The sequence below is a fragment of the Trichomycterus rosablanca genome, chromosome 12 (assembly GCF_030014385.1).
Source record: "Trichomycterus rosablanca isolate fTriRos1 chromosome 12, fTriRos1.hap1, whole genome shotgun sequence".
NCBI lineage: Eukaryota > Metazoa > Chordata > Actinopteri > Siluriformes > Trichomycteridae > Trichomycterus > Trichomycterus rosablanca.
This window is the reverse complement of record NC_085999.1, coordinates 3,150,919-3,167,089: the sequence shown is the minus strand read 5'-3', so window position 1 is coordinate 3,167,089 and position 16,171 is coordinate 3,150,919. Positions and strand designations below refer to the sequence as shown.

Here is a 16,171-nt window from a genome sequence, read left to right as displayed (position 1 = left end):
CACCAACCGAAAATATATCCTGCCAACAGCGCCCCGTGGGCAGCGTCCTGTGACCACTGATGAAGGTCTAGAAGATGACCGACTCAAACAGCAGCAATAGATGAGCGATCGTCTCTGACTTTACATCTACAAGGTGGACCAACCAGGTAGGAGTGTCTAATAGAGTGGACAGTGAGTGGACACGGTATTTAAAAACTTCAGCACAACACACACTTACACACCACCACCATGTCAGTGTCACTGCAGTGCTGAGAATGATCCACCACCTAAATAATACCTGCTCTGTGGTGGTCCTGTGGGGGTCCTGACCATTGAAGAATAGGGTGAAAGCAGGTTAAAAAAATGGACTACAGTCAGTAATTGTAGAACTACAAAGTGCTTCTATATGGTAGGTGGAGCTGATAAAATGGACAGTGAGTGTAAAAACAAGGAGGTGGTTTTAATGTTATGGCTGATTGGTGTAAGTCTTTACCATGTGGGTGCTTTTAGACCAGAATGTGGAACATATGTTTGACACCTTTGATCTAGACTGTACTTGCATTTCCGGAACTTGAAACTATGACTGTGGACCGATCAAACACAGTGTAAACCCTAATGTACACCCTAATCTTTCCTGTAGAACATTATTTTACTTATTCCTGCCTTATTGTCTCCAAAATATAAGTGCATTATTTTCTGATTGTGATTGGTAGCCTTCCATACCTGTGAGCCGACCGTGTTCACGTGTGGAAACGGCCGGTGCGTCCCGTACCATTACCGTTGTGATCACTACAACGACTGTGGTGATAACAGTGATGAAGCAGGCTGCCTGTTTCGACCCTGTGATGATGCCACCGAGTTTGCCTGCAACAACGGGCGCTGTATCGCCCGGGAGTACGTGTGCAATGGGATCAATAACTGCTACGACAATGGAACCTCTGACGAACGCAACTGTGGTACGTCTAAATATTATCATGTCTTATACGTTTAATGAACCAGAAAAGTCACATTCGATGCTCTTTTGTAGTTAATTTCCTTAGGGTGTTTAATAAAGTCTTGTCTTATTTGCTCAACATTTATTAACCTGAGGCTTAAACCCTCTAAATTAAAAGTTTCCTACAATACAATAACTACTTTATAATTTCCATTCTGTTGAGAGTTCTGATGTTTGGAGATACTTGCTGATTTGTTTGACTTTTGTTCTCCGACTCTCTAGCTGAGAGGACCTGCCAACCTGGACACACTAAATGTCAGACCACTAATATCTGCATCCCACGATCGTACCTGTGTGACGGAGATAATGACTGTGGAGACATGAGTGATGAAAGCCCCACACATTGCGGTACGTTTACTCTCTGTAGTGTGGTAAGGGTACATAGGATGGGGAGGGAGTATACATCTTGGCCTGTACAGAAGTCTGGGCTTTGACAGATTGACAGTGTGGAATAGATGTATGAATGCAAGGTGCATTGTAGATCCAGAAACCCATTAGAAATTATTGTCCAGTTAACAAAGACTGAAGCTATTCATGCAAACTGCCCAATACCACCGATTATCAGCAACACAGGGATTTAAAATCTATAATATCCTATTTTATCCATTCATCCATCTATAAAGAAACTAAATCACCCATAATGAAAGAGTATGAGGGCGACACGGTGGCTCGGTGGGTAGCACTGTCACATCACAGCAAGAAGGTTCTGGGTTCGATCCTTTCCGTGTTGAGTTTTGTGTTTCTTGTCAGCGTGTGGTTTCCTCCAACAGTACAAAGACGTGCAGTCAGGATAATTGGAGATACGAAATTGTCTGTGACTGTGTTTAACATTAATTACAAATATATAATATAGGATTTAGTTTATATATTGTTTAATGTCTATTTCACATAAATAAATGATGCATTTGCACTGGTACAAATTGGTACTGTTATGCTATTAGCAATTGCAAATTCATTAGGATGCAGAAAAGTGCAGTATGATGTTATTTATTACAATATTGATATTATATTGTATATATACAGTGGACCCTTGACTTACTAATTTAATTGGTTCTGTAGGGCTGTTCTTAAGTCAAAATGTTTGTTAGTTATACCTATTTTTCCCATAAGAAATAATAAAAGAAATAATTTTTCCCATAATAATGTAAATAGAATTAATCCATGCCAGACCTCCCAAACCCCCCCTTACCTAACCTTTCTAATGTCTTAAATCGTCTTTTTTTGTTATAAATACAAGTATATTTACCCATAACTCTTAAAAGATAGAATAGACATTCCTGTAATAGACAATAAACAACAATACACAGTAGTACTGTACATAAACACACATCACATTTTAGTACAGTACGTGTGCTGTACCATACACCATAATACATCCTTCTTTTTATATCAAATGTATCTACCAGAAACAACAATAACTCTCATTTTTCTCATTATTTCCTTCTTTATTTCAGTAGTGTTGTATTTTGTAGGTGTAATTACACTAAAGAAAGAATAGTTTACTGAGCCGATTTCCTTCTTCTCTCTCACTCACTGTCCCCTCTGTCTGATACACAGTGACAGCTACTGGCAGGAGTAATTAAACAACAACGAATGTAATAGATCTTTACATTTTCTCACCACTACGCTTCCTCTGCACATTCTTTGGGGCCATTTTAATATTGAATTTTACAAAAGAAAACACCGGAAAAACACCGTCCGCTGTACGAATGTATATTATATATATATATATATATATATATATATATATATATATATATATATATATATATATATATATATATAGAGAGAGAGAGAGAGAGAGAGAGAGAGAGAGAGAGAGAGAGAGAGAGAGAGAGAGAGAGAGAGAGAGAGAGAGAGACGGTCGGAGTCATCTTGTTCGTGACGTCACATGTTTCGCAAATTTTGGTTCGTAATCCGAAATTTGTTTGTACGTTAAATTGAAAAAGATCGCTTGTAACCCAAAACGTCCGTATGGTAAACAGTTCGTAACTCAAGGGTCTACTTTATTAAGATTATCTGGTCTAAATAAAAGAGTCGACCCATTTTGATTAAACACTGTGTGAGTGCACTGTTGTTTTGTTGAGTACTAGTGACCTCTGTCTGATCTGCTTCTTCAGCTACATCTACGTGCACCCAGACTGAGTTCCGCTGCTCGAGTGGACGCTGTATTCCGGGACACTGGTACTGTGATGGGGGGACCGACTGTGCGGATGGTTCGGATGAACCCTCCACCTGCAGTGAGTTAAACACGTAAACTTTTATCATTACTGCATTATATTCTCTCCTGTTCCTTTTGTTAGCTGATAATTATAGCGTCACTTCATGGCGGATGTTAGGCCTGAACACTAGACAGAGGAATGCAGGAGCACAGTGCCTAATCTGTCTGTTTTCCTCCACCAGTGGTTTTGTTTTCAGGCACAGTATGTTGTGATGTGTGTTTATTGTGCAGCTACTTTGGTGAGGACCTGCAGCTTGGACCAGTTTCGCTGTGATGATGGCAGGTGTATTGCCTCCTCCTGGATCTGTGATGGAGACAACGACTGTGGGGACATGAGTGATGAGGACCAGAGGCACAACTGTGGTAAGTGCTTTTTATTTATTTATTTTATTGTTTTTCTCTTGCTGTTAATTCTCCATTTCTTGTTTCTATATCATACATATTTATGTAGTGTAGCTACATCTCTACTGTATATATGTAGCTATTACCTCTACTGGAGAAATGCCATGCAAAATGTCATTGTACCTGTCTGTATGGTTGCAAACTGCTGCACAACCATACAGGCATGTTCCCAGTTGGACTGTGTGAACATCTGGATTCACTGTCTGTCCTGGCTTCCACTGAACTGCTTTTATCGACTTCTGAGCACGCCAGTTATACTGGAATTATTATTATTATTATATCCTACATAGGAAATTATGACAACACTGGGCATTGAAAATAATCTATGACTGATTTCTAATTCTCAGCTAACCGGTCCTGCTCTGCTCTGGAGTTCACCTGTGTGAATAACCGACCTCCGCAGAGGAAGTGTATTCCCCGAGACTGGGTGTGTGACGGAGACGCAGACTGCTCGGATGCGTACGACGAGCACCAAAACTGCACCCGCAGGTCCTGCTCTGCCTCCGAATTCAGCTGCGGCAACGGCCTCTGTATCCGCAGTGCATACAGGTCAGAGACGGTTTGAGAAACAGGACGCCTGTTGATTAAGCGTGTTGTGTTAATACAGTTGCACACAGATTTTAGTCATTGTGAATATAACTTAATAGAATTTATTCTAAAATGATTTATACAGACATAATAAGCCCCATAAAGAATACGTTCTTAGGCAAAGCTTTTCAGGCCATATCATGATTTCATCTAAATCAATAGTTCAATTTGTTTTTATTTATTTACCCTCAGTGTTTTGTCATATTCGGCTAGATTGTCACATAAAATGATATCCTTCTTCTTTTTATATTTACAGCTTTTAGCAAAGTCATTTACCTACAGCGACTTTAACATTTACATTTTGGGCATTTAGCTAATTGAAATTGAGGGTTAAGGGTTTTGAGCAGTGGTGGGGCTTGAACCAGCAACTTTTGGATTACAAGTCCAGTACCTTAACCACTACAATCTACTTAAAATTTAAAATTGTGATGAATACAGTGTAAGCGGCTTAAGGGCCTTGCTCAAGAATCCAACAGTTATAGGGTATAATGTAATGGTATTGTATAAAAGCTATTTAGCTTGCTGGTATTATGTGTTTGTTTGGAGACTTACATCAGGTACAACATTTATTTTAGTACTTAACAGTGGTATATACACCGACCAGGCATAACATTATGACCACTGACAGGTGAAGTGAATAACACTGATTATCTCTTCATCACGGCACCTGTTAGTAGGTGGGATATATTAGGCAGCAAGTGAACATTTTATCCTCAAAGTTGATGTTAGGAGCAGGAAAAATGGACGAGCGTGAGTGAGTTTAACGAGGGCCAAATTGTGACGGCTAGACGACTGGGTCAGAGCATCTCCAAAACTGCAGCTCTTGTGGGGTGTTCCCGGTCTGCAGTGGTCAGTATCTATCTATAGTGGTCCAAGGAAGGAACAGTGGTAAACCGGTGACAGGGTCATGGGCAGCCAAGGCTCATTGATGCACGTGTGGTCCGATCCAAAAGACGAGCTACTGTAGCTCAAATTGCTGAAGAAGTTCATGCTGGTTCTGATAGAAAGGTGTCAGAATACACAGAGCATTGCAGCTGCAGGGCTGTTTTGGCAACAAAAAGGGGGATCAACACAATAGTAGGAAGGTGGTCATGATTGGTGTAAATTGTAATTGTTTAGCCACTTGGTACAATCACGTTGAACGTGCATTGTGTTAAAATAAAGCAGTAAAGACACATGAGCTTGGATTCAAAAAAGGGGAAAAATCATTTATATAAATGTGACACACACAAATCATCCACATTCAAGACAAAGATATACAATGAACTCCAGACTGTGTCGCATGTGTTGCGTGTGGTAGGTGTGACCGGCGTAATGACTGCGGGGACAGCAGTGATGAACAGGGCTGCACTTATCAGGCCTGTCAGCAGCACCAGTTCACCTGTCAGAACGGTCGCTGCATCTCACGAGACTTCCGCTGCGATGGTGATAACGACTGTGGTGATTTATCAGACGAGCTGCCTCACCTGTGCCACACTCCCGCTCCTACCTGTCCGCCCGGAAACTTCAGGTGTGACAATGGAAACTGCATCCCGTCCGGCCAGGTCTGCGACCACAGCAACGACTGCAGTGACAACAGCGATGAGAAAGGATGTGGTGAGTATACGCAGAACTGTTAAACCAGGGGGGAATGTAGCTGCAATTTGGCTTTTAATATTAATGAAAAAGGGCAAATAATTCTGGCTTTATTCCATCTGCAGTGAACTTACCAACAAAGAACATAGAAGAAACTAGCCCAGCACTTAACTCACCAAATAAAAACACATGGCACCATGTAAAAAGGCATGAATTGTTTGTTTTTCAGAGTCATAATTAAATAATAAATTAGATTTTATGTTAATAACACTGATAAATAAAGACTAATCATAAAGACTAACAATGTTCTAAGATTATAAGATAACAGATATGACACCAAACCAACATTTTCATTTGAAAAGACATGGAATTTTTGTTTTCTGCTTTGTCACACAACAATATTGTGAAAAGATTCTTTGCAATTACAGATTAAATTTGGAAACTGCACCTCAGCTGGAAAATGATCATTTAAATCAGAGGTCTCAAACTCATTTTCACAGAGGGCCACATCTGCATTAAGGTGGCCCTAAAAAAGCTGATTGTAACGTATCCTGCTGTGATTGCAGTCTGTCTTTTAAGTCTTGGACAATTTGATGTTTTTCCTGGAGGCTAAATTCTGTGTTTAGTGTTAAAATACCAAATTTATGCTGTATATTTATAATGTATATCTACTAGGGCTAGCACCGATCCGATACTCGGTATCGGTATCAGTCTGATATTGGCCCAAATCACTGGATCGGTTATCGGAAGAAAAAAACCATGTAATCCGATCCGATACTGTTGCTTAATGTAAATAACACTTAATGTAAATGAGGCCGTTGTTTGTGTGTAAAGCAAATAACACACAAAGATACGTTCCAACAGAGTGTTCAGTGTTTAAACTGATCTACTTAAACTTTAGCATTTTAAAAAATCATCTTCTGCTGTCACATCTAAAAACACTGTTTAAACACAATAAAAATCGCTTTATAAATGATAAATCGGACTAATTAATCGGCTAACAATTAATCCATGAAATTATGAAATAAAACAAACTACATCGTTTCCCGTTTAGCCACAGACGTCCTCTTCAAAATCCAGCAGGTTTTTGTAATAAGTGCGCTTTTGGTTTTTTATCATCTAAAAATGTGACAGAACTTTAACGGAAAATCTCACCTCTGCGTCAATTCTAATTGGTCCATCGCGTTTAATTGACTTCCACATCTTCCAATTGTAGACACTTTTGTTAAACAAGCCAAAAATGCTGCTAAATGTTGTGTGTGTAAAAGTGAAAATAAAAACAGCAGTTGTGTGTGTATAAGTGTGATGTTGTAGCTTCTGTATTTATTCATTTAGAATATTAGTTTTACAGTCTGAGCGTCGTTTTGATAGCTTAGTTGTTTGAGAGGAGAAATGACGGTATCAGATTGGTATCGTTATCAGCAAATACTCAATTTGCAGTATTGGTATCGGACATAAAAAAGTGGTATCGAGCCAGCCCTAATATCTACATTTATATTGTCCTCCTTTACCACAGACACGGCCTCATAACACAAGAGACGCACCGGTTTCTCTTCCTGAAGCACAAACTTTCTAATGTCATATTGTCAGATTTGCTACATTAGATCCCTTTTCTTGTTGTTTTTTCAGGTATTAATGAATGCACTGACCCGTCGGTGCACCACTGCGATCACGAGTGCACCGACACTCCGACCAGCTTCGTGTGCACGTGCCGCGCTGGATACCGGCTCATGTCTGATAAGAAGAGCTGTGATGATGTCGACGAGTGTTCAGAGATGCCCAGCGTGTGCAGCCAGATGTGTGAAAACACGCTGGGCTCGTACATGTGCAAGTGCGCGCCGGGATTCCTGCGTGAGCCGGACGGGCGGAGCTGCAGGCAAAACAGCAACATCAGTCCTTACCTGATCTTCAGCAACCGCTACTACCTGCGCAACCTGTCCACAGACGGAGAGGCGTACTCGCTCATCCTGCAGGGCCTGAGCAGTGTGGTGGCGACGGACTTCGACCGCGTGGACAAGCGCCTCTACTGGATCGATGTTAGCCGGCGTGTGGTGGAGAGGATGTTTTTCAATGGCACGGGCAGAGAGGTGGTGCTGAACGGTATTCAACATGGAGAAGGGCTGGCGGTGGACTGGGTCGGTCGAAAGCTCTACTGGGCAGATAGCTTTCTGGACTGTATCAAAGTGTCTGAGCTGGACGGGCGGTTCGTTAAGAAGCTGGCTGAGCACTGTGTGGATGCCAACAACACCTACTGCTTTGAGAATCCCAGAGCTATCGTGGTGCATCCAAAGTTTGGGTAAGTGACTGGGATTCCTTTACTCTTCAGTTGGGATATAATGCCGGTTTAACTTTTAATTGTTCATTAACCAAAATTAAGAAACACGAGTGATGTTACCTCTAATGAGCTGTGTGTTATTACAGATACGTGTACTGGACCGATTGGGGTTCTAAAGCTTTTATTGGTCGAGTCGGGATGGATGGAAACAACAAGTCTGCCATCATCACCACCAAGATCGAGTGGCCCAATGGTCTCACCATAGACTACACTAATGACATGCTGTACTGGGCTGATGCTCACCTCAACTACATCGAGTAAGAACAATGATCACCTGTCGTCATCAACTAATTAAACTATTATCTTTATGTAAAGCTGTAAATACAGAATTCCATCTTTGCTACATCTGCAGGTACTCTGACCTAAATGGTCATCATCGCCACACCGTGTATGACGGCGTCCTTCCTCATCCGTTTGCTGTAAGTGTATTTGAGGACAGTGTATACTGGACTGACTGGAACACTCGCACCGTCGAGAAAGGCAATAAGTACGACGGCTCTGGGCGCCAAGCTCTCGTCAACACCACCCACAGACCCTTTGACATCCACGTGTGTCACCCCTACCGTCAGCCGATAGGTGAGTCTGGGACAACGGAACCCAAGTGAGGTGTAATCACATCCCGTTAAAGCCATTATAGCCGTTATCTCTGATCGTTATCTCTTCCTCCAAACCTCCACTTGAGCCAGCATGGAGTACAAGCCAATATTTATAGAGACACAGACAATGCAGCGAGTGTTTTCTCTTCCCCCCGTCTTCAGCCAGAGACGAAAGACAATCCCGTTTTATCTATAGTGTATTCAGCCAAGATTGATAGGTTGATGATTTTAGATAGCGTCGTCGTCTTTAGGAGAGGCTGTGCGTCTGTAGGAGGAGGTTGGGGGGCTGGTCAACCTTGGTCGACCTTTGTTTTGCTGTGGTGAGTAGGGCTGGGTGATATGACTAAAAAGCTCATATCTCCATATGTTTTAGACAAGTAGTGATATACGATAAGATACGATATGATGAAAACCTAAACATGTAATAAGTTAAAGTATTAGTATTTATTTGTAACACATTTGTAGAGCATGTTGTATTATAACTGTACTTTTTTTTTACCCAATTGCGTTACGCTTCCTCTCTATGAGTGCTGACCCCCACCCCGATTGAGGAGAGCGAACTAACACACGCCCCCTCCGACAAATGTGCCGTACCCGACTGCATCTTTTCACCTGCACGAGGCAAATTCATATGTGGATTAGCTTTGTGCACGGAGAGCCACACCCTGATTAACGCTTTATCGTAATCATTCGACTCTGTGCAGACGCCATCAATCAGCCAGCAGAGCTCGTAATTGCACCGGCTATCCGGCTCCCTCCCTGTATGAATAACAGCCAATCGTTGTTCATGTAGACGGCGCCCATAACTCATAACTGATGCAATTACGACCTCTGCTGGCTGGTTGATGGCGTCTTTCTGAGTCGAGAAATAACGCTGATCATGGTGTGGCTCTCTATGCACAAAGCTGATCCGCATATGAACCTGCCTCGTGCAGGGACAAAGATGCAGTCGGCTACTGCACACGTGTCGGCGGGGGCGTGTGCCAGTCTCGCTCTCCTCAATCAGCAGTAGGGATCAGCATCAGTAGAGAGGAAGCACAATTCAATCAGTAATTGGACACGACTAGATTGGGAGGAAAATGCACAGTTCTGAGCTGTTTTTAGCGTACTCAGATGGTAACCTGGGTATCTGGGGCATACTCGATGTAACAGATATGGTCATTTTTATTATCGTGTAAAAAATAATATTGAATATATCGAGTGGTCAGTAGATGCAGGGTAACGGTTTCTTTCCCGTCCTCAGTAACCAATCCCTGTGGAGCGAACAACGGTGGCTGCTCTCACCTGTGTCTCCTCAAAGCTGGAGGACAAGGATACACCTGTGAGTGTCCTGACCACTTTATGACAGTCCAAATAGGGGGCGTGGGACGCTGTCTACCCATGTGCACCAGCACGCAGTACAGATGTGCCGACAACGAACGGTAAGTGCTGCAGCCTTGAGTGTTATTTTGGATATTTTGCACTCCCTGAGGTTTTTTGACTGAGGTGTTCACTGTGGTCGTTCACTGTTTAGCTGCATCCCCATCTGGTGGAAGTGTGATGGCCAGAGTGATTGCAGGGATGGTTCGGATGAGCCTTCAACGTGCCCCCCACGACACTGTAGACTGGGCCAGTTCCAGTGTAATGATGGGAATTGTACCAGTCCACACTTGCTGTGCAACTCGAACCAGGACTGTCATGATGGATCTGATGAGGACTCTGTTCTGTGTGGTATGGATGAACCAGATAATATTACATCTAGTAAAGTTAATATGGTAAAGGTGGCACAGTGGGATATTCCGCTAGCACACCAGCGCAGAGATTCTGAACTCCTCGGTTCTAAACTTGGCATTGCCACCAGTTGGCTGGGTGCCATCTAGCGGGAATAATTGGCTACCGTGTCTGCAAGGGCGGGATGACCGGACTCTGTGGGTGGGGTCTTCAAACGCTGTGCAAGGACCCTGGTTAGCAGATAGAGCAAAGCACTTGTGCAGTAAGCATGAGCGTGAGCAGCAGTATGCCCTCCCCAGCAGTGGAAGACAAATTGGGAGAAAATGCATAAATAGGCCACTCAGGTGGCGCAGCGGTAAAATATTGAATCTTAGCTCTGCCATCCGACTGGACTATGCGGCTACATGAACAACGATTGGCTGTCGTTCATCCAGGGAGGGAGCCGGATAGGGAGCTCATAACTGATGCAATTACGAGCTTTGCTGGCTGACTGATGGCGTCTGCACAGAGTCAAGGAATAACACTGATCAGGGTGTGGCTCTCTGTACACAAAGCTGATCCGCATATGAACTCGCCTCGTGCAGGTGAAAATATGCAGTCGGCTACTGCACACGTGTCGGAGGGGGCGTGTTTCAGTTGCAAAGCTCCTCATTTAGCAGTGGAGGGTAGTATCGGTAGAGGTTAAGTGTAATGCAATTGCAAGTGTAATTGGATACAACTAGCAATTAGGGTAAAAATGGGGGGGGGGGGGGGATCGGACACAAAGAGGGAAAAAAAATATATATATATAATCCTAATGTTGCATTTCACCATGTTATAATACTTGACATTTAGTCACATGATATATTCTGGTAACACGTAACTGAGCAGCAACAGTTTACTTTAGAATGAAGTTACCGACCTGTCTGTCCCACAGCCACGCACCAGTGTGAGTCGCACCAGTGGCAGTGCGGTAATAAGCGCTGCATCCCGGAGGCGTGGCAGTGCGATGGCGAGAACGACTGTGGGGACGGATCGGACGAGGATCCCTCACACTGCTCCAGCAGAACGTGTCGACCCGGCCAGTTTAAATGCAGGAACGGTCGCTGTATCCCTCAGAGCTGGAAGTGTGATGTGGACGATGACTGTGGAGACAACTCGGATGAACCCGTGGATGAGTGCAGTGAGTGGAACGTCCGTTGGGCTTCAGTCGTGCTGGTGTGGGTGTCAGTGGTCACTGAGTGCAGGAACATTAAATGTTATAAACAGCTAAACATTAATTATCTTCCAGTAATTATCTTGATGGTGCATCTGATTGTGTTGCTGTGTTGATTGTGTTTCTAATTGTGTGTTGCTGTGTTGAGTGTGTATCTGATTGTGTGTTGTTTGTGTATGTGATTGTGTGTTGCTGTGTTGCTCACTGGCTGTGTGTTGTGATTGTGTATGTGATTGTGTGTTGATTGTTTACCTGATTGTGTATGTGATTGTGAGTTGCTGTGTTGATTGTGTATCTGATTGTGTGTTGATTGTGTATCTGATTGTGTGTTGATTGTGTATCTGACTGTGAGTTGCTGTGCTAATTATGTATCTGATTGTGTGTTGATTGTGTATCTAAATGGAAGTTGCTGTGTTGATTGTGTATCTGATTGTGTGTTGCTTGTGTATCTGATTGTGTGTTGATTGTGTATCTGATTGTGTGTTGATTGTGTATCTGATGGCATGTTGCTGTGTTGATTGTGTATCTGACTGTGTGTTGCTGTGTTGATTGTGTATCTGATTGTGTTGCTGTGTTGATTGTGTATCTGATTGCATGTTGCTCTGTTGATTGTGTATCTGACTGTGTGTTGCTGTGTTGATTGTGTATCTGATTGTGTGTTGCTGTGTTGATTTTGTGTTAATTGTGTATCTGATTGCATGTTGCTGCGTTGATTGTGTATCTGACTGTGTTGCTATGTTGATTGTGTATCTGATTGTGTGTTGCTGTGTTGATTGTGTATCTGATTGTGTGTTGCTGTGTTGATTTTGTGTTGATTGTGTATCTGATTGTGTGGCTGTGTTGATTGTGTATGTGATTGTGTGTTGCTGTGTTGATTGTGTATTTGATTGTGTGTTGCTGTGTTGATTTTGTGTTGATTGTGTATCTGATTGTGTGGCTGTGTTGATTGTGTATGTGATTGTGTGTTGCTGTGTTGATTGTGTATCTGACTGCATGTTGCTGTGTTGATTGTGTATCTGATTGTGTATCTGATTGTGTGGCTGTGTTGATTGTGTATGTGATTGTGTGTTGCTGTGTTGATTGTGTATCTGATTGCATGTTGCTGTGTTGATTTTGTGTTGATTGTGTGTTGCTGTGTTTATTGTGTATGTGATTGTGCGCTGCTGTGTTGCTCACTGGCCGTGTGTTGTGTTTGCAGTGGGTCCAGCGTATCGATGTGATAATCACACTGAGTTCGACTGTGTTTCTAATTACCGCTGTGTTCCTCTGTGGGCCGTGTGCAACGGACACAACGACTGCAGGGACGACAGCGACGAGCAAAACTGTCGTAAGTTCTTTACCTCTTTAACCACACAGACTGATTATTTGATTATTTGAAACCATCAAACACAATTCTATTGTAATAACTTTGTACACTTTTTAACTAGACGTGTCTAAGTTGTCAGCAGACTGAGCTCTATGTTTTGGTTTCTGACCCCTTACAACACACACACACACACACACACAGACACAGTTAGTCCTCCCATGTCTTATCACTACATTAGTGCTATCCTGCACAGAGAGGAGAGATCTCCCTAATCTAAGTGTAAGAATGCACCACTTGGGCCAGGTGAGGTCACATCTAGGACTCGTTCTGTCTCTCACTGTGTGTGTGTGTGTGTGTGTGTGTGTGTACAGATCTGTCTGTTTAACAGAGCCAGTTCTCCACTGGTGTATCAGCATTGAGTCACTGGTATCAGTGTCTGGGTGTGTGTGTGTGTTTCGGGTGTGTGTGGGGGGGGCACTTACACTCCCTTCACAACTTTCATCTCGGGCGTAATTAAATCCAGTCTTGCGTCTCCCGTGTGGGTTCAGTGCAGTTATCATCATGTCTTTATTAAACGCCATTCCACAAGGTGCTAAAGAATGTCTCGGTTATCTCTGCTGTCTGCAGACGTCACTTAGAGGACTAGTCAAAAGAAAATGAGGAGAAATAAGAGATGTGGTTTAGTACATCACGTCAGAGTAAAGCTGCACAGTAAATGTTATTCATCACAGTTTTGAGAATAGAATAGAATACAATAGAAACTCTATCTGTCATTGTACTTAGTACAACAATACTGTGTGATACTTCTCAACATACATCATATATGACGACACAGACATAAACATGCAGCCAATAATAGCAGCATATAAAGATTTGATGTGCAAAAATGTGTGAGTTCTTAAGGGTTTGGTTGGGGTGTAAATAGGGAGTGATGGAGGTCACAGCTCTGGGGAAGAAGCTCTTAGTTTTAGAATTAAATTAAACAAATGTGACATTGTGTGGCGCCCAGGTGGCGCAGCAGGATATTGTGGGTGGGGTCTTCAAACGCTGTGTAAGGACCCTGACTGGCAGATAGAGAGGCGCCTGTGCAGAATCCATGGGTGGAAAAGGGTTCCGCTAAGGGCTGTGCGCGGGTCGGAGGAGGCGTGAGCAGCAATATACCCACCTCGACTGCAATCACGGATCCCCAGCAGTGGAAGACTATGCTAAATTGGAGAAAATGTATAAATAAAATAGAATGTAAACAAATTTGACATTGTGTTAAAGTTAAATAGTTTTATTATGTGCTCTGATGTTGTTTATTCATTTTATTTATTTTATCTTATTGTTTATTAGCTCAGCTGTTCCCAGTTGCATAACACTGCATTTACGACATACTTTTAAGACTGGTACAACACTATTATAGTTGTAAGTTTTTGAATAAACTATTAGTAGCTAATAAGGCATTTGGGACACAGACCTCTGCAGTCTGTGTGTGTTTTAAACTGATTATGGATCCAATAACTTCATTAATTTATTGGTAATGAAAAACAAAGCATTAACTGATCTGATTAAAATAAATTAATGACCGCATGAGCTCTGTGTGTTAAAGTAAGTGTGTAGTAAAACCTGATCTAAATAAATGAAGTTAATGAACTGTGTTAAAGTGTAGTTAAACCTGACCTATGGGGTATGTTTGTAGATGAGCTGACCTGTGACCCTGCTGGAGATTTCCGCTGTGATAACCACCAGTGTATCCCTTTGCGCTGGAAGTGTGATGGAGACAACGATTGTGGAGACGGATCAGATGAACGTAACTGCAGTGAGTGTTCTTCTGTCACACACCCTAAACACCCTAAATATCTCCTGCTTTAAGGTTTATAGTAATTACAACATTCATCATTAATACTGACACATTTCACGGCTAGTGTAGTGGACGGTGTTTCCTTTTTACAAAGCATTTCATACAGTGACCACAACACTGTCCATATCAACCCAGGGTGTCTGCAATTAATTCCCACTCAGATTCTAAGTTAAAGCTTTAAATCATTTGTTGTTGTATAGATAAATAGATAGAGGGAGGGATGGATGGATGGATGGATGGATGGATGGATGGATGGATGGATGGATAGATGATAGATAGATAGATAGATGGATGGATGGATGGATGGATGGATGGATGGATGGATAGACTATAGATAGATTGGATGGATGGATGGATAACACACCTAATCACTAATTAAAATGATGCTAATAGACATTGTTAAAGAGCAGGATATAGCATTTTAATATTATTGTTATGATGTAAGAACAAAGCAGGAAATTATCGCCCTTTGTGAGCATTTGATTGTTACATTATTAATTTATCACTGCAAGTAACTTTGAGTCTTCAGAACTGTTATTATGGTGGTACTAACACGTATTGTGGTATCGATATTGTACCCAAAATGCTGGTACTTTGGCCTCATTCCTGTTTTCAGTTCTGTGAGTAAACGTATAACGAACATTGGTAGAAACACTAAGGACGTGGGGATTAAAAGGAGGCTTGACAGTGAGACAGACAAATGTGAGACAGCGCTGAAAACCGTGGCGTTAATCACAGAGAGAGGAAGAGATAAAACTCACTCTTACTTTTCAGTACCAGAGCAGGATGAGAAGCGTAACTGTCACGACGGCTGTTAGTTGGCTGAACGGATGATAGATGATAGATGTCTGCGCTAAATCCCTGAAATTTACTCTGATTTTGTCAGCACTCGTCGTTCCCCCACACAGGAGCTGTCATGTTACAGAACAGCATTTCACTCCCTGTAATGAACTCACCTTTCAGAAATGATGTTCAGAACGGAGGGGGGGACTAACTGTAACAGGCTGTGAAAAACCTTTGGCTCGCCGGATAATCCTTTAATCCTGTAACAGCACGTTCACCTCCGTTATCAGTGTGTCAGGGGTTCAGTTTCTGATTAATACATGATTGTAACTTTTTTTTTTAAGAAGATATACTTTATTTTACTTTATTTTATTTTATACTCGGTATGTTTGTAATTGCATCTAATTGTGTCACTGACCAGCTTTTGTGACCCCGCAGGTCCTCGAGCATGCACGGAGAGCGAGTATCGCTGTGACAACCTGCGCTGCATTCCTGACCGCTGGGTGTGTGACCACGACAACGATTGTGAGGATAATTCTGACGAAAGGGACTGTGGTGAGCTCAGCCTCGTCGTTTGGACAATAGGCGCATGCAGTAGGAGGCACAGTGGCCTTATGCTGAAAGTTTGACTCTTTGCTGATGAA

At 42.4% G+C, this 16,171-nt stretch overlaps 1 protein-coding gene across 1 annotated transcript in view; it reads left to right on the top strand.

Annotated features, from left to right (window-relative positions):
• Positions 1 to 16,171, top strand: part of lrp2a (low density lipoprotein receptor-related protein 2a) — a 100,907-nt gene that overhangs the window by 71,129 nt on the left and 13,607 nt on the right. Inside the window, exons 47-61 of the mRNA XM_063006649.1 lie at positions 693 to 935; positions 1,196 to 1,321; positions 3,094 to 3,213; positions 3,426 to 3,557; positions 3,944 to 4,145; positions 5,485 to 5,780; positions 7,389 to 8,055; positions 8,181 to 8,351; positions 8,447 to 8,670; positions 9,934 to 10,111; positions 10,204 to 10,400; positions 11,317 to 11,562; positions 12,794 to 12,922; positions 14,583 to 14,702; positions 15,966 to 16,082. Of these exons, the coding sequence (XP_062862719.1) occupies positions 693 to 935; positions 1,196 to 1,321; positions 3,094 to 3,213; positions 3,426 to 3,557; positions 3,944 to 4,145; positions 5,485 to 5,780; positions 7,389 to 8,055; positions 8,181 to 8,351; positions 8,447 to 8,670; positions 9,934 to 10,111; positions 10,204 to 10,400; positions 11,317 to 11,562; positions 12,794 to 12,922; positions 14,583 to 14,702; positions 15,966 to 16,082 (3,168 nt within the window). The remainder of the gene's footprint in view (positions 1 to 692; positions 936 to 1,195; positions 1,322 to 3,093; positions 3,214 to 3,425; positions 3,558 to 3,943; positions 4,146 to 5,484; positions 5,781 to 7,388; positions 8,056 to 8,180; positions 8,352 to 8,446; positions 8,671 to 9,933; positions 10,112 to 10,203; positions 10,401 to 11,316; positions 11,563 to 12,793; positions 12,923 to 14,582; positions 14,703 to 15,965; positions 16,083 to 16,171) is intronic.